This window comes from Podarcis gaigeae (genome assembly GCF_964106915.1).
Source record: "Podarcis gaigeae genome assembly, chromosome: 3".
Taxonomy (NCBI): Eukaryota; Metazoa; Chordata; class Lepidosauria; order Squamata; family Lacertidae; genus Podarcis; species Podarcis gaigeae.
This window is the reverse complement of record NC_139680.1, coordinates 38,732,731-38,755,908: the sequence shown is the minus strand read 5'-3', so window position 1 is coordinate 38,755,908 and position 23,178 is coordinate 38,732,731. Positions and strand designations below refer to the sequence as shown.

General features: G+C 44.6%; 1 protein-coding gene across 7 annotated transcripts in view; it reads left to right on the top strand.

Annotated features, from left to right (window-relative positions):
• Positions 1 to 16,646, top strand: part of FILIP1 (filamin A interacting protein 1) — an 80,269-nt gene extending 63,623 nt beyond the window's left edge. For 4 of the 7 annotated variants that reach the window (XM_083730039.1, XM_083730037.1, XM_083730036.1 and 1 more), the window contains 3 exons: positions 3,040 to 5,845; positions 7,238 to 7,295; positions 14,182 to 16,646. In XM_083730039.1, coding sequence (XP_083586165.1) covers positions 3,040 to 5,845; positions 7,238 to 7,295; positions 14,182 to 14,222 — 2,905 coding nt within the window. In that variant the 3' untranslated portion in view covers positions 14,223 to 16,646. Of the gene's footprint in view, positions 1 to 3,039; positions 5,846 to 7,237; positions 7,462 to 14,181 lie in introns of all 7 variants that reach the window. The other 3 variants (XM_083730034.1, XM_083730033.1, XM_083730035.1) reach the window with 1 other exon arrangement.
• The last annotated feature ends 6,532 nt before the right edge of the window (positions 16,647 to 23,178 follow it).

Sequence of the window (23,178 nt, the reverse complement as noted above, 5' to 3'; positions counted from 1 at the left end):
ATGGTAAAAGGAACTCAGATCACCTGAGGAATATCGATCTATAGTTCATTTCAGAGAAGCGATAAACTCTGGGCTAATCTGGAAATTTCTGAATATTCCAAATTAAGTGTGACTCTTTTGGTTTTTTATATTCTTCTAATTAAATGACAAGGTCTGGCTAGTTGAGACTTTGAGTTGAGGTAATCTCAGAGCGTTAAAATTCCAGAAGCAAGAAACACCTTGTTCAAGCCAGGCTTACAAATATTTTAGTCTGAATCAGTAGTTGCTAGTCGGGTGGTGTTTGTCACCGGCCTTCTGAACACTGAGCATCCCTGGTGGTTCTTGAGAAAGGTTGTGTTCAGCATGGGGCAGGTGTGATGGCAGGAGTGCCAGATTTGTTTCACCACTGAGTTGCACCGCACTCTCTCTGTCTCAGGAACTAGCAGTGATGCTCAGTGTTTGGAAGGCAAGTGAGGAACGCTACACTCCCTGCCCCACACCACTAACTGGTGCTGATCTCAGCTTAATACCTTCAGTGAAGGAGAGCACTCTACCTCCCTAGACAGTCTTTGCCACTGTCACAAGGTCACAATATGACCAAGGCACAAATAACTGGCCTATGTGGATTTGATACACTGACTTCTACTTTAAGCTATGCTCTCAGCCATTGAACAGCATCAGCAAGCCAGTGCAACATTATCCTGAGCCAGAGATGCCTGATGTGCCGATGCTGCATGTGAAATTGAAGACATCCTCCATGAATTTGCCTAACCCTCTTAAAACCCCATTTAAGGTTGTTACTAATGGCACTTATTCTGCTTCTTCAAAATAATGATGTGCTTCCTGAACCTACTGCCAATCAACCCCATAGCATGTCTCTTGAGTCTCGGGTAGGAGAACAGATTATGACAAACTACCTCAGGGAAGATGGGAGCACGGCAAGGTGACCGAGTCTGTTTTTTAACCTCGGTGACTCCCTGTCTATTAACAACTGATATAATATAAATATGCAGCAAGAACTATCAATATTGGGGTTCCCGTGACAGTTTACTGGGCATAAATTAAAGCTGGGCCACAATGGAAACAAAAACTATATTTTTATGAACAAACACTCAGTGGAACATAAAGCTTGATAGTTTCACTATTAAAGGCACAGTACTTGTTTTCTGTCAGAAACACTGTTTCAGGTTTAAACAAGATTAAAAAAAAAATCCCAGCAAGAGAACTGCTTCTATGAAATCTATTTCATCCCAGAATGGCTATCTGCTTTTACTCTGCCTGTAAAATACCTCTAGCCCCTTTGTAAGCCCCTCCCCCTTCACCTGAGAAAATTAATCAGGTTTATCCTTCCTGATAAACCCCTATGCACCACAAGCTGCTTCCGTTGCCATGCCCTTTTCTGCTGGTTAAACTGTCAAATTATCCCTTTACCATCCTTACTCTCTCCTGATTGGCCATTTCTCCTCCCTGCCATGATTGGCTAAGGGTCACCAGGAGGGATAACCCAAGGGTTTGTCAGCTGCACAAGCATCTCTAAATGTGTTCTTCCTAGTTCAGGGATGGGGAAAGTCCATGAGATGGCCCTTCAGATGATGTTGGGCTCAGGCTCCCATCAGCCCCAGCCTACATGACCAGTAGTAGTGACAGATAATGGGAGTTGTAGTCCAGCAACCCCTGGGAGCCACAGGTTCCCATTCCTGTTCTAATCATGCATACTTTTATAAATCTTTGTGATGTTCCCTCTTAGCACACACTCTCTGAAGCTCCATGTTCTTGAGTCTTTCCAAGGAAACTGTTCCAAGCTTTTGATGATTGTAGTTGCTTTTCTGTGCCTTTTCCAGCACTACGGCATTCTGTTTGGGTAACCAGAATTGCACACAGTATTCTAAATCTGGGCACAGATTTGTATAATGGGATTATACTTTCTCTGTTTCTTACAGCTGGGGGGCAGGGGGCGGGATGAGCTAAGCCTCTGTCCACTGTTCCTACTATGCTCATCAATGTGGAAAGAACATTTGGGGACTGAAATTCATTCTGTTGTAGTGAGCAAATAGGACTTATAGTTCTAGATGAAGTTTGGGCAAATGGCATATTAGAATTTTTTTATCTTTGAATTATACACTGCAATAGTAAGAGTGAGATAATAATTTGTATTCTTTGGGTTTGAAGTTACTGATCCACGTTAGTGTCTGAACTGGAACTAAGCCAGAGTTTTCACTTATATATACACACAACCCCCTGCTAATTAACATGAACTCTAATCAAACCCAGTTTTTTGTGGTTTAAGCCTTGGCTTTCAATATATAGAAGACCAGGCATCAGATGTGTAGTCATGTAATCATTGCTACAAGATTTCTCTAAAGAGGCAGAGAGGCATAAAAAATGTTTCAACTTTACAGTGATGGAAAAGGGTAAATTTAAACCTTTGGTCTGATCCATAAGAGATCTTATGTTCTAATGTTACCCAAGCATTGGATAACATTAGAACAGAAGAGGATCCTGGTTGGACTAGACCAACGACTTACATATAGTACTGATAGATGCCATCTATAGGGAAGGTAGTACATGTTTCAATGACAGTATGTACATTAGTTGAGAAATTTTCTGGTGAAAAAAATTGGGTGGCTGGGGAAAGAGAGGGTCAAAAGGAGAATTTCCTTCCTGCCCTTTCTTGTTAAAAGTTGTGCAACAATATGCACAACAGCTCCCAAGGAATGTACTTTTAAAAGAACCCTTAATGTACCCACCCCTTAAAGGAATAGCATGCTGCACATTTTGGCAATTTTGGGTGTACTCATATGTACAAGCACCTAGAGAAGGGATGGGGAACTTGTAGGGATGGGGAACCTGTAGCCATCCAATTGTTGCTTGACCCCAACTCCCATCATCCCTGGCCATTGGTCATGCTGCCTGGTGCTGATGGGATTTGGAATCCAGCAACATCTGAAGCCCTACATGTACCCCCCTTGCTTAGAGATATGCATAGTTTAGGTAGTAGGAATTATTATTGTGTTCTTTTAAAAAGAAGCTTATAACACTGTGTGTTTTCCCCATCCTCAGATTAAAGAAGCTTCTTGAACAGGAAAAGATCTACCAAGCCCGAAAGGAAAAAGAGCATGCAAAAAGGCTCAACAAGCTAAGAGAAGAATTGGTCAAACTCAAGTCATTTGCACTCATGCTTGTGGATGAAAGACAGATGCACATTGAACAACTGGACCAGCAAACCCAGAAAATACAAGATCTAACTCAAAAACTAAGGGAAGAAGAAGAGAAACTTAAGATTCTGGGTACCAAAGGAAAAGAGGATGGGCAGAAGCTAAGGAAGCTAGAGGCAGAACTTGAACACAAGACATCCTCCTTTTCCCAAGAGCATGAGGAGATGACTGCCAAACTGGCTAGCCAAGAGTCGCACAATAAACAGCTCAGGCTGAAACTGGCTGGTTTAACCCGGAGAATTGAGGAGCTGGAAGAAACCAACAAAAACCTTCAGAAGACTGAAGAAGAGCTTCGGGAACTGAGAGACAAAATAGCCAAAGGGGAATGTGGCAACTCCAGCTTGATGGCTGAGGTGGAAAACCTCCGCAAGCGGGTGCTTGAGATGGAAGGCAAAGATGAGGAGATCACAAAGACTGAATCTCAGTGTAAGGAGCTTAAAAAGAAACTACAAGAAGAGGAGCATCACAGCAAAGAACTGAGGCTTGAGGTGGAGAAACTGCAGAAGAGAATGTCTGAACTGGAAAGGTTGGAGGAGGCTTTCAACAAAAGCAAATCCGAATGCACTCACCTGCGTTTGAACCTGGAGAAAGAAAAGAACTTAACCAAAGACTTGATCAATGAGTTGGAAGTGGTGAAGACGCGAGTGAAGGATCTTGAGTCTTCAGAGAGTAAGTTGGAGAAAGCTGAATTAAACTTGAAAGATGACCTGACAAAGCTGAAGTCTTTTACTGTCATGCTGGTTGATGAGAGAAAGAACATGGTGGATAAGATAAAGCAGGAAGAGAGAAAAGTTGAAAGCTTGAATAAGAACTTCAAGGTGGAGCAAGGCAAAGTTATGGAAGTGACTGAGAAACTAATAGATGAGAGCAAAAAACTGTTGAAGTTGAAATCTGAAATGGAGGAGAAAGTATCCAGCTTGACAAAGGAAAGGGATGAGTTAATTGGCAAGCTGAAGAGCGAGGAAGAAAAGTCCGCTGAGCTGAACTGCAAAGTGGATCTGCTGAAGAAAAGGATTGATGGCATAGAGGAGGTAGAAAGGGAAATAGCCAGAGGCCGCGTTAAAAAAGGGACTGGGCTTTCTGGACAAGAGGACAACAAAATTAAAGAGCTAACAGTTGAAATTGAAAGACTGAAGAAGCGTCTCAAGCAACTGGAAGTTGTTGAAGGAGACTTGATGAAGACGGAGGATGAATATGATCAGCTGGAGCAAAAATTTAGGACTGAGCAGGATAAAGCTAACTGTCTTTCTCAGCAGCTGGAAGAAATGAAGCTCCAGATTGCAAAAAACAAAGCAATAGAGAAGGGAGAGGCAGTGACTCAGGAGGCAGAGCTGCGGCAAAGGTTTCGACTGGAAGAGGCGAAAAGCAGAGACTTGAAAGCCGAAGTGCAGGCTCTCAAAGAGAAAATTCATGAGCTGATGAACAAAGAAGACCAGCTTTCTCAGCTCCAAGTGGATTACTCAGTCCTTCAGCAAAGGTTTCTAGAAGAAGAAAACAAGAACAAAGCCATGGGCCAGGAGGTGCTGAATCTGACGAAAGAGCTTGAGCTGTCTAAACGCTACAGCCGTGCCCTGAGACCCAGTATGAATGGGAGAAGGATGGTAGATGTGCCTGTTACATCCACCGGAGTACAAACTGATGCAGTAAACAGCGAGACAGCAGAAGAGGAGACACCAGCTGTGTTCATAAGGAAATCCTTCCAGGAGGAGAACCACATTATGAGCAATCTTCGACAGGTTGGGCTCAAAAAGCCCAGCGAGAGGTCATCTGTGCTTGACAGATATCCTCCTGCGGCAAATGACCTTACCATGAGAAAATCCTGGATCCCATGGATGAAAAAAAGAGAAAATGGCTCTCAGGCGACTCCAGAAAAAGGAGCCAGAATACAAACCAGTCCAGAGCGTCCTGGGGAGGTTGTCCTTTCTCCGAAGCAAGGGCAGCCTCTCCACATTCGGGTAACTCCAGATCACGAGAACAGCACTGCTACTCTGGAGATTACTAGTCCAACAGCTGAAGATTTCTTCTCCAGTACCACTGTTATCCCAACCTTGGGGAATCAGAAACCACGGATTACCATCATTCCCTCTCCTAACGTCATGTCCCAGAAAGGAAAAGGGGGTGAGAGCCCAGCGGGCCCAGAGCGAGCCATGTCTCCAGTAACTATAACTACTTTCTCCAGAGAGAAATCTTCAGAGAGCCCAAAGTCTCCATTCATGGAAAGACCCGTATCACCAATTCAGATAATGACAGTGTCTACCTCAGCAGCACCTGCAGACATTACCATGTCTCCAGAATCGCAGGACATGACCATGGGGAGGGCTGTGTTTAGAGTAACGCCAGAAAAACAAACCGTCCCAACTCCCGTCCGAAAGTACAATGCCAACACGAACATTATAACGACCGAGGACAACAAAATTCACATCCACTTAGGGTCTCAGTTTAAACGCTCGCCTAGCACTTCTCAAGAAGGAGCAAGCCCTGTGATAACGGTCAGGCCTATGAATGTAGCAGCAGAGAAGGAGGTGATGACTGGGACTGTCCTCCGTTCCCCCAGGAATAACATATCCTCAAGGCCTGGAGCAAGCAAAGTGACAAGTACCATCACTATAACTCCAGTTACTACGTCATCCACACGAGGAACACAATCCATGGTAAGCAATAGGGAATCTTGTGGAATATGTTTGCATGCAATATGGTAGGGGGAAACATGATTTTTGAGAGTTGGGCTTGGATCTGAGAGATCTGGGCTCATCCTCAACTTGGCTTAGGAATTTGGTGGCCTGACTCAAGATGAAATGGAAAACCGCAGTTTTTTTACGAATGGCTGCAGCAAATCTTGACGTCACTCTCCTCCTTCACCTCCTCTTTTTCATACCAGAGGAGAGATTAGAAGTACCTTTGTTGAGTGTTTTTGGCAGGGTTGGAGAATCTTTCTCTTCCCTAAGGGCCAAATTCCCTTTGGGAAAACTCATGGGGGCCCAAGCTCCCAAAGAATGGCGTGGGGAAAGGGATGTCTTAGGGCAGGCATCCCCAAACTCAGCCCTCCAGCTGTTTTGGGACTACAATTCCCATCATCCATGACCACTGATCCTGTTAGCTAGGGATGATGGGAGCTGTAGTCCCAAAACAGCTGAAGGGCTGAATTTGGGGATACCTGTCTTAGGGGAAGCACTGTGGGGCTATATAAAAAGAACTGATGGGCCAGAGATTTCCTATGCTTGCTTTTTAGGGCATAGCACTTAGCATATATCCCTTTAAAACTCTAATCTTCACACACCCACACCCCCCCTGTTGCCTATTCTGAGACTCCTTGGGAAACATCTGGGAGAGGAGGAGCCATAGAAAGGGTGGACAGCAGGGACCTTCAGTCCTGGCAACTGCTCTGTAGGGGCAAGGTTTGCTGAGTTTCCTTGAATAAAGAGTTAACACTCTGGCACCTTACTCTGCTTCTTCATGCTGACTTCATCTGACTCCAGCCCTGACAGTGGGTGGTGAGTCCACGTGTTTCTTCCTGTCCTTTGAGCACTGAAATACTAGGAGGAGTGTAAAAAGACTGGGGCAAATTTTTACTTTATATGAAAGAAAACTGTAAACAGTTGAAAATGCTTGTAGGTTTGAGTTGAAATGTTTGGTAATGAGAAATTAAGGAGCTGGTTTACATATAAGAAGGGGATTGCTAAAAGATTAATATAGGGTAAAAAAGTGGATATAGGTATGCGAAGAAATTGGTAATGGTGTGTGGAAGTCTGTCAGAGGGAGGGAAGGAAGTTGATGCTTTATTTAAGCAATGCTTTAAGTTATGGATTTTTTATTATTATTTGTAATGAAATATAGAAAACTTAATAAAACTTATATGAATAAATAATAAAAATAAACTTAATACAAATTATATATATATATTTTAAAAAGAGATACTAGGAGGATTACTGTTCTCTCCTTTTCCTCACAGAAGGCATCTCAGATGACACCCGGGGCAGATACAGGAAACTTGACCAAAATCTGTCTTTATTCCACTGCTATTTTTTTTCTTCCTTGTCTTGCAGACGGGACAGGATGGGTTATCCCAGAGACCTACACCCACCCGAATCCCTGTATCTAAAGGTATGAAAGCCGGGAAGCCAGTAGTGACAGCCCCAGGATCAGGAAATCAGACCAAATTCGAGCCTCGAGCCGAGACTCAGTCTATGAAAATAGAACTGAAGAAGTCTTCAGCCAGTAGCTCTGCCTCCCTTGGTGGGGGGAAGGGCTGAGGGCAGTGGCTAAGGGGGTATGTTCTGCAGGTTTTACTGCTACCATGGAAATAAGCCCCCTGTCCTGTTTAGTTGTTAATGTTTGCACATACTAATTAAGTCTGCTGAAGCTGTCACTTCTACTAATGCATGCATGTTTTACCTATTGAATGTAATAATCCCCTCTTCCTTTCCTCTCTGCTGAGTAAAAAAAGAAACCCCCCTTTCTTTTTTAAAAATGGTCTAGTTCAGCAAGTTCTAAAATGGGGCTGCTGTTGCGATTTACCTCTTTCAAGCAGCTGACCTTGTCCCCCTTATTTTGCTGCGCAAGATCATTTTAGTCAGTAGTTTGCCAGTAAAGTTGAGCACTTTACTGTTGTTCCTTTTCAAAGCCACATCTGTCTAGTTCGAACTGTTCTGAGATAGCAACAGGCAACATACAAATGCCTCATTTAAATACAACAGGTATCATTCCTGCAGTGCAGGAGGGGTTAGGAGTGTATTCTAGGTGTAGATCATTAGGGTTTTTGATCTTGCAGATCTTTTTATTCCCAAACTCAGGTTGGACCTAACTGAAGGCTCAACAAAATCAATTAAATCATTTTTGTTCATGCCAATGACCAATGGTTAAAATCTGCAGCAAGTGAACAACCTTATATTTATGCCTTCTACCTTTTGATCTGGGATGGTCCTAATGTCAGCATGTTGGCAGGGGCGAGAGAGAGGTCCTGCTGGCAGACTTTACTTAGAGAGAGAGATGATATCTAAAACAATGAATAGGTTTGAGCCTCAAGATCACACCTGTATTTCTCTTGTCAACATCTGGACTTAGGGACATCTGGCCAAACTGTGTGTCTTCTGCCTGCATTGGAGTGCTTTGCTTTTATTTCTGAAAGCATGCTTTGAGAGTGGAATTTCGTGTGAATATGGCTGGCTGCCATTATAACTGTGTTTGTCTATTAGAACCCCAACTGTTTATGAGCATTTCTGTTGAAGGAAGTAAACAGCTACAACCAAAACCTTCAACCTCTGGCAGAGGTGACGTGACATGCAAAATCTTCTGCCAAGCTGCACTTTTCCCTTTCTTTTCTTCCTTTTTGTTTTGTAATGATCTAGTTGAATGACCTGCAGAAATTCAGCAACAAATTCCTCAATGGCTCCATTCTGGAGGAAAGGGGGAAAGTATGCACAGTACCAAAAAGGACCTCCGTGCAACCAGTGACAATAAAAAAGATGAAGTGCTTAAAGCAGAGTGAATGGATTTATCCATTAGGAGACGAAACTGACCTGCAGAGAGATTGTGTACAGTAGTTTAAAAGTAGTCTGAGGTAGAAGTCTATAAAAGGAAGACTGCCATCAATGGCTGTAAGTAAAATACAAATGCAGGAATGAATTGTAGGTCAAATCATGTCATTAACTATACCTTCAGCTGCTAAGGGCCACAAGTATTGATTTTTTAAAACAACAACAACTCTAGTGCAAGGACAGTGCAAGGCTCTCCTCTCCAGATGCTGGTGAACTCCCCATTCCCCAACCAGCATGGGGAATAGGCCAAGGTTATGGCAGTTGTAGTCTGACAACAGCTGGAAGGCTACAGGTCCCTCATCCCTACCTAGTGGAACAGAATTTTCTCCTTCTTCACTAGTGTGTTTATGGGCTGCAGTGTTTTGCTGGCATTTCAGATTCCAGGTGGGCAGCTGGATTAGTTTGTTGCAGCCCCGAGGCACCTTTATCCATGGTGGACGCTTTCATGGGGCCAGGCAGACACTACTTCATCAAATTGTGCTCTGACCTACAAAAAGCTTATGCCACAATAAATGTTTGGGGTGTTTTTTTTGTCTTTGAGGTGCCACAGATCTTCGCTGACATTTCGGTTTACTTGTCTAGCCTTTACCTACATCAATAGCAAATGCCTGTTATGAGAAGGAGTGAGGGATGTGAGGCTTGTATATTGCAATGACACAACCTGTCGTAGCCAGTGCCAACCAAGTGCCAAGCTTGGAGGAGGTTTTCTCTCTCTTTTTCCCACCTTCCCTCCTCACGGGTGCACACAATAGCTGACTTAACAATGCTTTCCACTTTTCCCTTCTGTGGTAAGGCTGTGGCAGAGCCAGCTGCTTTTCTGTCTCTCCAGCCAGGAGCAGAGAGAATGCTGCTTTATGCCAGAATTTTCTTAATGCAATGAATGGAAGGAATGACAAAGTGTGTACAAATGATTAATGCAATCCTTCCTCCTCCTCCTCCTCCTCCTCCAAAAAAAGGGGTGGGGAAATAACTCACTTCTACCTCCATCTTCCCCTCTCCTCCCACCTTCATGTTTGTTTCTGGTTCAGAAAATAAAGTGTGACAGAGTGAAAGAATCCAGGAACGGGCTTTTGCCTACATCAGCAGCAAAATGCCCCTTATTAGAATGAGTCAGGTATATGTGGCTTGTATATTACAGTGACACATCCTGTCCCAGCCAGTGTCAAGCTCAAGCAAAGCTTTTCTTTATCCATAGGAGTGAATGGCAGCCATTCACTTGCATGGGAAATAGGAAAGAAGTGCATTCAGGTGGTGACTAAACCCTGCTTCCTACACCCAGTCATTTGAAAAGTTTCTATCCATGTCGCCACTCCTAGGATCTGTTTCTGGCTTGCACGTTGACACAGTGTGGGAGCTAACTTTTCATGAAGCAAGAGTAGAGACCTTGTGGCCCACCAGATGTTGTGGGACTCCCCATCAGCCCCAACTAGCATGGCCAGCGGTCGAGGTGATGGGAGTTGTAGTCCAATAATATCTGGCAGTCTGCAGGTTCCCCATCCCTGCTAGAGAAAGAGGGATGCTGATTATAAAGGACCAGATCGTGCCAGGCTGAGAAACCTGAACACTATTCTCCCATGACTTTGCTTCTTAACCGCCTATATTCACTGCTCCTGCACAGCCTATGGTGGTGCTGTGCAAATAGGAGAAAGCTATTCTCCTGCTTTGAGGAGGGAAGATTGCATGATTTCACGTACAGAAAAGCCTGCTCGCATAAGGAGGAGGAAATTGAGCATGCAATCACTAAATATTTCACTGGGTGCCAAAACAATGCATATTATTTCTGCTTTCAGGATTACATAAACTGGTACGCTTGTGCAAGAGCCATCTGAGCAAAATCAGACTGCTTTAAATGGAAATTTGGTCACCGGACACTGTCCATTGATGTAATTAAACTTTTTGCTGCTGCTGCAGTAGCCTAGATCATTTTTGCAGCTATTGCTGTTACTTCAGTACTCTCAGTGCCTTATATTAACTTGAGGTTAATGGACTAAATACACTGCTCATCCGCTGAGGTACTCTTTTGAGATTATCAGAGTTTGGGGTCATTTTGATTACAATGTAAGGACATTACACTTGCATTGTAAACTAACACGTTCCTGTGTTTTAACTGGCTTGTAGCACAGGCTACTACAGTAAGGGTTATTTTTAAAAGACCTCTTACGTGCTTTTTATTGCTTATCTGCTGCTGATGTTCCTGGGTTTGATTGGAGCTGTCATTTGCTGGCAGCTGGATCTTCTTTTGGGGCTTATTTTCATTGGGAATAATGTTCTTTCTTTCCCAGATCAGTGTGAGTCCCTTAATCTTGACTGATCTTTAAGAAGAGCTTGAGCGAATAGTTTGCACTTGTAAAAGTTGACTTCATTTTAAAATCATCTTACTATTTTATCTATGTTCAGTTTTGGGGATACATAAAATTTCCAAATGAGTAGCAGTCAACAATTTACAAAGCCAAATAGCAGTTTATTTGGATTTAATTTCACCTGTTTACAGGAAGGGTGGCGGGAGATATGCTCTACAAAGGTTCTAGTCAGATAAGGATTTTAGTTAAACAAACTGAGTGGCAGCCAAAATATTATGCATTTTGTCACAGGGCCCTACAAAGATATCGCCTTTTGCACACAATAATCTCAGTTGTAAAGAGAGCTAATTTAAAATTATAATTTAATCACTAGGATTTAATGATACTTAAGCCTTATGCAAACTGTTCAGTATGAGCCTTATTGTGTGTGATCTCAGGGCTATTACTTATTATAATTGGATACTGAACAATTGTGTGCTATTGTATCTGTTATAAAAGAGCAAATACGGGTATAAATTGTAGGTTCCTTTTTTCAAAACACTCAGTAATGGCAACCTGGTAAATAACCTTCAAGATTTTTGATGGCTATTTCCAAGCATGCTAGGGACCAATTGCTGTTTAAGTTAAATTAGAGTAGTGCCATCTAGTGACAGTCTTCTAGAATAGCTCATTCTTTTAAAGATCATGATTAGTTTATTTGTTTATTTATTTCTGCTGTTGCTGTGATTTAACTAATACACATTTCGGCTTGTGCACATAGGTAGCTTGTTTTTTTTAAAAAAATAAGTAAATAAGAAGAAGCATAGCCAGGGTAGGATTGGGGATTATATACAAGCCAAAAATGGCTGCAAATTTATACATTTGCAAATCAGTTTAATAAATTCTCAAAATTAAACTAGGAGAAACAATGAACAGAATGGGGACTATCAATGCATCCCTATAATTTGATTCCTTGAGTATTTCAGGTTATAGAGCCTTTGTTCAGTGGAATATTTAGCATCAAATGTAGCTACCTGAAAAGGAGAAATATTCAGATACATGTCTCTGGTTTTATGAAGCTTCTTGACTTTGATCTAAAGAACCAAAACTCTGCATGTTTATTCAGAAGTCTCCTCTGTTTAACGGGGCTTACTTTCCTAGTACTTAAGGATCAGAATCTGTCGTGCCTGTTCAAATATGCGTACCCTGTGGCTATATTTGGTACTAAATAGTTTTTTCTGTAGAAGGCTTGTAGAACTTGAAATTAGTTTTTGGCTTATTCACTGTTTTGAAGCAGTCAATTTCTATCATCCCTTTTATAGTCATCTTTGCATCCAACAAAATATCTCCCTTCTTATGGAGAGAGACCTACACTAGAATGCACAGATGACTTAATATATTGGAATTAGCTTTTTAAAAAAGTAATATAGAAGAAAATTTGCCATATAGAGAACTAAACCCCCTCCCCCAATCAAAACTGTATATAGCATCATGATAAAGCTAATTATCTTGTAGAAAGACACAAGTTGGAAAACCTTAAATTTGCTATTACCAACTGCAGTTTGGAACTGCAGAAAGGACCAAACTCTCAGTCGCTGCTCAGTTTTTAAAAAGAAAACTATATGGGTTGGAACCAGACGGACAATGCAGTTTTCATTACTCAGAAGTAAGTACCATTGAATTTAAGGGAGCTTACGCCCAGGTAAGTGGATACAAGATTGCACCCAATATTAGTTCTCATTTATTTCAATGGGACTTCATGTTGGTCACAGCTAATCTTTCATGTTAAATATCAGTAGGACCTAAGTGTAATTAAAAGAAATGTTATGATATAGGGATACTACACTTCCAACTAAAGATATGTAAGTAAGTGCTGGAAGTATTTGAAGCAGAGGTTTGTTTGCTTTTTAAAAAGATAAGTGAGGAGGTCTCAAAGTGGAAGCATACTGGGAAAAGAGAATTCATAAGATAATTTTTTAAAAAATAACTACTTTTAGATATAGGAGTGTTTCTTTTAACCAAACTATAGTTAGTTCCTAAGGAAAAGGAAGTGTTTCCTTTTTATGTAACTCCCACAACAAGTAATATTAGCCTGCTGGTGGCAAAAGATGATTTCTGAAGCTCAAGAGTGGATGGAAATTATTGGCATTTTCGAGCAGCACAATAAATAATTTCGAAGAAAATCGATGTGTTAATGGATTGGACTCTGCTTTCAAGATGTCCACAACAGAAAGTGTTTTCACTTTAATGTGAGAAAGGGGGCTTACATCTGCGATGTAAATAAGATCTGAAATTGTATGAATTTCTGAATTAAAAATTATTTTAAAAGCTAAAGACATCATCCCATCCTCTCTTGGTGTGGTGCCTAAATATGGAGGATCCCAGTTAAGTCTCAGTAGAGCTGTTTCCTACTCCCATTTCCTATGTGATTATAACTGGTACAAGGGACCATTGGAAGAATGGGAGGTTTGTCCTTTGCCCAATACAATTTACATGTGACCATGAGGAACTTATGCTGAGTAAAGGGAACAGATGGCAGAGGATATGGGAACCTTCAGTTCATATTAATTGGCTCCCTCACTGGTTGAGTGCACATATGGTGGAGAGAGGAGGGAGAGCTGTACAGTGCTCTGCAGAAATACTCTTGAGAATGAGTGGACTGGATTATGCTCCTTCCATTTACATATGACAAGCAGCTTCGTACCCAGCAGTGCTCAGGAATTCTAAGAAACCAATGAAATCAGTGTGGCTTTGAAATTAGTGGTTGAAATCCATGCAGTTTTGAAAGGTTCAGTCCCTTGATTCAAAATGGCGTCCAGTTGAATCCAAACGTAGGCGAAAACCTGTTCCTTGATCTCAAGGAACATTATGCAAAATTTGTTTGCGATATCTTAAGAGGCATCCAACAGCATGGCAGGCAAACAGCTTTCCAAAATGTATTGTAGATGGGGATAGAGTGCCCTCAATTATACTGCTAATTCTAATCTCTTCTTTGGCCATCTTGATATGAGTAGTTCTGTTCTGTCTTTCTTGTTTGAAGTGGCACTTTGAAGTTTCTGTAATGTAGCTAAGCTGTTGATGGGATTAAAGATTTAACAGTGTGGGTCCTCATAGACCTTTCATGTATTCTCATGGTAACAGCCTATGCTTTGCTATGTTTCTTTTCCCCTTTAGAGAGCATCATCATCCATCAGTTACGCATGAACTCAAGATGAGATGCCATGCAAGCTCCATCCTAGGTACTTGCACTTCTCCTCCACACCACTTGGTTGGATCACTGCTGAAGCGCCACCTCATTCCCTGTGATCTTACCTGCTACTGATTGCTTGCGGAAGTATTTTATTCCTTCCATCAGAATCTGGCTTTTTGTGTGTGCAGATCCATTTAAAAAAAGTTTGATCTTTGGAAATTAGGTGGAAAGAGAACGTCTTCTGTGCCAATTTTACTCTTTAATTTTGCAAAGCCTTTGAATCATGTGTGCTTTTTGTTTGGTGTTTCCTACGTTATTTATTTTTATAATACAATTTGTAATGAAAGACATTTTGTGGTTGTTGTTGGTTTTTTTGCCAAATCTGACTTTGGTGGTCTGCGGCACATTTGGTAGTAGAATACACTGTCAAAGATTTCAGAGTGCCGGTTTGTATATTTTTTATTGGAGTTTATAAAGATGTTGACTTGACCTCAATAATGGCACCTTTTAGAAAACTTTGCCACGTTTCCTAGCCATAATGTGACTGTGAGATTAATTGCCCTAAAGACTGCTCTGTGGGATAGTATTATAGTATGTTTTTTTGTTTTTGCACTGTGCTGTGGTTTTAATACAAAACTGAACACCAACAAACCAAAGCCTTGAAACAGTATTAGACTGAATAATTGTTTTAAAATGTTGTACGCTGATTTCTATTATGCCATGCTCATATACTGTGTGTTTTTACATATGTCTGTACCAAAAAGGTTCGTTTTTAATTACACTGTAACAAATAAATTTTCACAAGTGTGCAACAGTAATATGGTGTTCCAATTCTAACCCTAGTGTTAGAAAAGGGTGCTAATGCTGAAACTTACTGATCATTCACATTGGTTTTTATGCTTGTTTCCTTGTGAACCAAACACTGATCCGGTTAATCCTGTGCACCCAAAACCTTTTAATTTCACTGCGCTCAAGTACACCTAACTCTGCATTGTATCAGGCTGCAGATCATTTACCAACTGCTTCACCAGTTGAATCACAAGTTTGCAGCACACAATTTGGGAGCATAAAACCTAGCCTTATTTGACTGTGCTCCTCTATACCTCAATACTATATTCTAGATGGAACACAAAATTAGTACAGTTTCTCTGAGTCAACAACACTGGTGAAACATTGTGGGAATTGCATGGAGATCCTGTGGTATCTGCATTTTTTTTTAATGATCTATTTTTAAACATGCCTTTCCACCGAGATATAAACCCTACATTATTAAACTACTTCTAAAAATAGTTATGGTTTCAAATTGTTCCCATATTTGCAGACTTTCTATGATGCTGTATAATGAATGTGAAATTGTATATAGCTGCAATAAGGAGTGTGTTGATAGAAAGAATATGAAAGGGTATCAATACTATTTTGCACCCGTACTGTGCAGAACACAGAAGACATGTGATTTAGGGGCTTCTAGACAGAACAGCTTGGGTAGTGTAAGGCACATTGAATTGGTGCATGTGGTACTCACAAACAGCTGCGGGGGTATTCCTCCATTATCTGCTAATCAATGCTACTCCAGATGCACTAGCAAGGTGAGGGCAGTTGGTATAATTCATATTTAGCAACCATCAACCCCTCTCATGGTACCAGCCAGCATGGACACTGTGTTAACAAGGGAGAGAGGGTGTAAGCAAAAGGGGAGGGAAAGAGTTTGATAAAAGCAGTAGCGAATGAGGGTAAAGAAAGGTTATCTGTTGACATCAAGGGATAGAAGCTGTGACAACATGAGGAGAAAAAGGAAGTAGGAAGTTGTGGCGAAAAGGGACTTTTGTTCATTTATAAAATGCAGGGAAAGGAGCTCACCACGATGAACAAAAAGTTTCAGACATGGAGAAATGGTATGAGGGCAGACACTGAGGTGTACTGTATGTTAGATCATACAAAGAGATGGAACTGAATTGCAGTACAAGTACATTGCCAGGATATTTCTGCGAAGTACCCAACAGGTAATATTTAAGCAGCAGGAAACCCAGGTTTGCCAGCAAGTGTACATTTGAAAAGGAGCTGCAGCCAATCATGATTGGCTGCTTGAGTGTACCTGTGTGACAATATGATTCACACTTCACATTCTTAGGTGTACACCTAATTTTTTTTTTGATATATAATATGTGAAGTCAGTGGCCCTGTAGTTAACGTCTGTGAAAGTAAATGCCAATGAAATGAGGAAGACTTAGTTCCCCCTAAAGAAAAAGGACAAGCCAGGAGGAGGACAACAGACAGGTTTGTTGTAGAATTCAACTTCCTAGTGAGATAAATAATCCAACCTGCCTGCCTTGAAATTCCTACTTCAGGTTCCAGGTAGACTTCAGAAGTGTTTGGATTTGTACATAACGAGTTGTTTGTAATTTACTGTTCCTTTGAAAATCATAAACATTAAAAACAATCTCTCTGCGTGCACACTTTGTTTTTCAGTAATCTTTTGATGCTGAGGCAACAACTGCTATTCTCGTCCACATTCATAGTCCCTCCATCCCTGTGATTCAGTTGCTTTGGATTTTTATTAATGATGTCGTCTTCTTCTTGTCCCACAATATCTTCCTGAAAAGATAACAAAGCACGAATATTCTTACAGCAGTGTGTTTACACCTGGAGCCAATGAGCTAGTGCCATTCCCTGAACTATAATGCTGAGGGAGGATGTGGACTGAGCTGTATATCCCAACTTAGCCCATGGACGGCGGCTATACTGTGCTGGTCTTTCTCCCCATAGTGTGCCTTAAGGCACCTGTGCCCTAAGATGCTGATAAGGGTCACTTGAAACAAGGACACGTGCATGCCTATTTCATCACCAAGATGAGCGTTTTTTCTTCAGGCTATGCGAGTTGCTAGTGGAACAGATTCCTATCTGGTTATTATTTGGTGATGTCGACCAGCATCTTACAGCGAGCGAGGCTTGGAGTTATCTATCACGTCTCGCATTGGAAACAGCCCAAATTTTATACGGTATGACGCAAGATAGTTGAAGACTCTAATCAGATGTAGAAGGCCAGTGTAACTTTCCATCCTTTCAAAAAAGCTGGTGTTATGGCTTTACTGATTTCCAATAAAGTGCCTCTGAATCCACTTTAGAAATAAGACACAAAGGAAATTGAGGAGGAATGCTTTCCTTGTCCTGCATCAGTTAAACTGCATGTGCTTCACCTGTAGTGGGGAAAATGAAAATAGACAAAGCATACTTGGGGTGGGAAGCACCTTTGTTCTTTCTCTCTGCAAAATTCAGCATGACAGAAAAGCAAACTCACTGTAACAGAGTAAATTAAGAGAAGGAAGAGGACAGAAATTAGAATGAGAGAGGGGTTGGGGTGTGGGTGGGGTTGGCCTATGGGACTCTAGCTCCTCTCAGCCCCAGCCCGGAAGGCCAGTGGTCAGGGGTAATGGAAGTTGTAGTCCAACAATATCTGAATGCCACAGGTTTCCCACCCCTGAATTAGAGAGAGGAGTTAGAGGGAATGGACAAGGTTGAAAAAGAAAGACTGGTGGTCAAGACAGAGGAAGTAGATAGGTATGTTGAGTCACTAGTTTGAGTAGATACATTTCCTGTTCTTTATTGAATGGCTGCATGTTAACAAATTGATTCATTTGGAGTTGTGTCTAAATGGTGTACCGGATATATATAACGTACCGGATATATTCTGGTGTGAGAGAATCCTAGAGTAATATATTTCAATCTATAAACATAGTCAAGCATATAGGGAGGTTTCTCAAATGTTGAGTGGTTTGCTGGGAAAGGCTGCTCTTCATCACATTATTTTCTCTGTCATTAAGATGTATCGGGAGCATTGATTAAAAAAGAACTGTATTACAGTACAGTATGTTCTGCACCAATTCATGCTTCATAACCAAGATTAATCCAGCCTTCTATAGGCGCCATAAATCTGTCCTGATAAATTTTGCCTAACTTCAGTTAATTCCAAAGTGATAAGCATAGGATCACAGAACTGCGGTGTTGGAAGGGACCCTGAGATGATAGAATATGCAGCCGCCCAGAGTGGCTGGGGAAACCCAACCAGATGAGCGGAGTATAAATAATATGGGGATCGAAGCTACAACCTTGGCGTTATCAGCACCACACTCTAACCAACTGAGCTATCCAGGCTAAAACACCAGGTTCTTCATACATTTCTACATCTGTGTATACCGTCTGATAGCTTGTTTTGTGAAATATACTCAGAGTCGCAAAGTGATTTCATGCTCTTTATTCAGCTCATAGTGGTGAGGAGGAATGAATGAAAGTCCCCTCAAGGTATCTGCTTTATATACATTATTTACACAATGGGCTGCACATGATTGGCTAATTCCGGAATTCTACTGTAAGCCAATCAGGTTGTGGATTCACTTAAATCTGGAGCATGATTGGGTGGTTCCTGCCAACCAATCATACTGCTGCATTGTTCTAGGACCAATCCGACTGCTGCATTCTGAATCCTATTGTTCTAGGACCAATCAGACTGCTGCCTTTTGGATCCTATTGTTCTAGGACCAATCAGACTGCTGCAGTTTGGATCCTATTCGACTCAGTACATAACACCCCTCCCCTCTAAGTTCCAGTCCTGCCCGGGAGGTCGCATTCATAGTCCTCAAGGTACGCTGGCGGCCTACGTGTCCGTTGCGGCCTGTGGTGTTCCCTGGTCCGGTGTTCAGGTTCTGGCTTGTGTTCCAAGGATGCTGGCTGTGATGGGGCTGTTTGGTCTGGCGCAACCGGCTCGCTCAGTCGTGGTTCTGGTTCCGGTGTCCTTTCGGCCTCACGGGTCCTCTCTGTATTTACTGATTCTGCCTCTCCTGCTGGCCCCTGCTGCTCTATGGGCCTCACTGCCCCACTGTTCCCTTGGGACTCCTCTGCCCTTTCCTCCTCCTGGGTTTCTCCCGGGAATCGTCGCCGTATCTGGTCGCAGTGGTGGCGCCAGCATTGCCCTCCATCCGTTAGCACCTCGTACGACACAGGGCCAGTGACCCTGGTGACTGTGGCGGGTACCCATGCTGGGCCTGCCCCAAAATTCTTTGCGTACACTGGGTCCTGGGCCTCGAAGGTCCGGGGGTTCCTGCCTTCCCCCACCACTACCTCATCCTGAGCTCTATCGGGGTGAAGGCGGTCCAATCTGATTGCAAGGCGCTGACCCATTAGTAGTTCAGCGGGGCTCCGGCCAGTCGTTGAGCTGGGGGTGCTGTGCTGTGCTAGGAGGAATGTGGCAAGGCGGTACTCCCAATCCCCTTGCGTCATGCGGCGAAGGGTGTCCTTGGTGGTCCGCACCATGCGTTCTGCTTGGCCATTGGTGGCAGGGTGGAATGGCGCCGAACGGATGTGGCGGATGGCGTTCTGCGCTGTGAAGGTTTGGAATTCTCCTGACGTAAATGCAGTCCCGTTGTCTGAGACGAGAGTGTCAGGGAGCCCGTGGGTTGCAAACAGCCTGCGTAGTACCCGGATGGCTGCGGACGTAGAAGTGGACGGTACCAGTGCGACTTCCAGCCATTTGGTGTAGGAGTCCACCACTATGAAGAATGTTTTCCCCTGAAAGGGGCCAGCGAAGTCCACATGCAGGCGTGACCATGGTGCTCGGGCGGACTCCCAGGACTGGACTGGGGCCCTTGGGGGATCTGGGCGGGATTCTTGGCAGGCCTGGCAGTGTTTGACCCAGGCCTCTATCTCTCCGTCGATCCCCGGCCACCACACATAACTCCTGGCAAGGGCCTTCATTCTTACTACCCCTGGGTGTGTCTCATGTAGGGCTGTGAGGACCCTTTTGCGGAGGGGCTGGGGAACAACGACCCTGCTTCCCCATAAAAGGCACCCCTTGTGGGCCGACAGTTCATGTTTGCGGGTTGTGTAGCCAGCGAATTCTGGCCCAGGCCTGCTGCTGGGCCATCCCCTCCACACCCAGTCCAGGACCCGGGAGATGACCCTATCTTTCTTGGAGTGGTGTGCAACTTCTTGTGCCTGAATGGGGCGGTCGGGAAGCAGCTCCAGGCTCATAACCTCTTGTGCAGGTGCTGGGTCGGGGCCTGTTTCCGGTAGTGGTAGCCTGCTGAGGGCGTCCGCATGGCCCATCGCCTTCCCCGGGCGGTGAATCAGCGCATACTGGTAGCTGGCAAGGAAAATTGACCACCTGAGGACACGAGGAGACAGCACTTGGGGGGTCTGCTTTTCGGGGGCAAACAAGCCAAGCAACGGTTTGTGGTCAGTCACCACGGTGAAGGGCCGCCCGTACAAGAAATCATGGAATTTTTTTTTACTCCCTTCACAATTGCCAGACCCTCCTTGTCGATTTGTGAGTAGTTCCGCTCGGTTGCGTTGAGTGTCTGGGAAAAGTATGCCACCGGTACCTCTCTCCCATCCGGGAGTTGGTGTCCCAGGACAGCGCCAATGCCATAGGGCGAGGCGTCGCATGCTAGCACCACCGGCAGCCTCTCGTCAAAGTGTGCCAAGACCGAGTTTGAGACAAGCAAGTCCTTGACTGCCTGGAATGCGGCCTCCTGGCGCTGGCCCCACACCCAAGGGGCCCGCTTGTCCAGGAGTCTGTGTAGGGGCTCCGCTACCGCCGCCTTGTGGGGAAGGAAGGAATGGTAAAAGTTCAATAGTCCCAAGAAGGCCTGAAGTTCAGTCTTGCTCTTGGGCGCTGGGGCATCACAAATGGCCCGTACCTTGTCCCCAGTCGGGTGGACCCCTTCTGAGTCCACCATAAATCCCAGAAAGTCCACCTGAGGCACTCCTAGTAGACATTTTTCCCGCTTCACCTTGAGACCCGCTGTCTGGAAACGGTGCAGAACGGTGCGGAGGCGGTCCTCAAACTCCTCTGGTGTGGGCCCGGCAATCAACACATCATCGAAGAAGGGGGTGACGCCAGGAATCCCTTTAAGGAGCGAGTCCATTAGATTCTGGAATATGCCTGGTGCCACGCTGACACCGAATTGCAGCCGCTTTACCCTGAACGCTCCTCTGTGCGTCACAATCGTCTGTGCCTCTGCTGTGGCCTCATCTACTGGCAGCTGTTGATATGCTTGGGCCAAGTCCAGCTTGCCAAAAATTTTCGACCCAGCCAGGGTAGCAAGGACATGGCTGACCACTGGCACTGGGTATGCATGGGCCGTGAGGGCCTTGTTTATAGTACATTTGTAGTCTGCGCAGATGCGGACCGAACCATTAGGCTTGACGGGTGTGACGATTGGGGTTTCCCAGGGGGCATTAGGCACCGGCTCCAGCACTCCTTGCTCCACTAGCCGGTCCAATTCCTCGTCTATACGTGGTTTCAGGGCGAACGGGACCCGGCGGGCCTTGAGCCTGACTGGTCGTACTGCGGGGTCAAGCTGTAGAGCAATGGGGGGGCCCGTATACTGTCCCAATTTCCCATCGAAAACCCCTGGAAATTCCTTGCATATAGCGTCCACATCCACTTGTAAGGTAGTGTGGTTCACTCCGGTGATGGCTAGTCCCAGTGGTCCAAACCATGCCAATCCCAGTAAGCTAATGTAGGGGCCCTTGACCACAAGCAAGTCCAGTTGCCGCGTCCGCCCTCGGTATTGCACCCTGAAGGTCCCCACCCCCATTGTGGGGACCTTACGTTTCTGGAAGTCCCGCAGGGTGAATGGGGCCGGCCTGAGTTTGGGACCCCCAGTAGGACACAGTTTCCTTAAGGTCCTTGCCGAGATTATGGATAGATTTGAACCCGTGTCAAGCTCCATGCGGCATGGGGCCCCCTCTATCCGTACCTCTACATAAATTTTCTCTATGTTGGGGTAGGGCAACTGGTATACCTGGAAGTCCGTGAGCTCCGTCGAGTTGCCTTGGTGCGTTGGGCCCCGGGACCTGGGGCTCTTGGATTGGTCATCTGATGCCTGGCGTCGGGTGGGCCGAGCCCGACACACCCGGGCGATGTGTCCCAATTTTCTGCACTGCCTGCACTCTGCATTGCGGAAACGGCAGGTCCTCCTCTCGTGAGTTTCCCCGCAGCTTGCGCAGTTCCCTCCTTCTCGTCGAGGCAGCTGTGGTATGTGGGCTGCTTGAGTGCGCTGCTGTACTCGGTGCACCTCCTCCCTGTCAGATCCTGAGTCGTCAGTGAGGTCTTCGTGGTGGACCCTCGGTTGGGATGGCAGGCTCGGCTGTGCCTCTTGCGTCGACCTCTTGGCAGCTTCCGTTGCCAGGGCCTCCTCCAGAGCGACCTGGAACGTTAGGTCCTTCTTAGCGTAGAGTCGTTGTTGCAGTTTCTCATCCCTCAGGCCACCGACGAGGCGGTCACGAAGCATGTTCTCCAGCTCTGAGAAGTTGCAGAACCGGGCGGCTTGGCGGAGAGAGGTCACAAACCCAGTTATGGTTTCCCCAGGGGCTTGCCGCTTTGCATAGAAGGCATTTCGACGAGCCACCACTGAGGGTTGCGGCGAAAAGTGCCCCTTCAGCTGTTCCATTATTGTTTTGTATGGAACAGTAGCGACGTCTTCAGGCGCAAGGAGAGCCCGGGCGATTTCAAACGTCTCCTCTCCGCAGACGCTGAAGAATATCGCCCTCTTCTTGGCGTCTTCTTCATCGGTGACCCCTTTGGCTTCTAGGAGGAAAGTGAAACGGGAGGCGTACGCTTCCCAGTCTCCCGTTGCTGGGTTGAACGGCGAGAAGCTGCTGTCGGTTGCCATTCTGAGTTCCTTGTGTCCTGGAGCTGAAGCCTGGATACACGGTGCGAGGCAGCGGTGCGGCAGGTGGCGGTGCTGCGGTGCTGTGTGTGGCAGTCAGCTCAGCGGGATCCCACCTTCGTCGCCAGTGAAATATACTCAGAGTCGCAAAGTGATTTCATGCTCTTTATTCAGCTCATAGTGGTGAGGAGGAATGAATGAAAGTCCCCTCAAGGTATCTGCTTTATATACATTATTTACACAATGGGCTGCACATGATTGGCTAATTCCGGAATTCTACTGTAAGCCAATCAGGTTGTGGATTCACTTAAATCT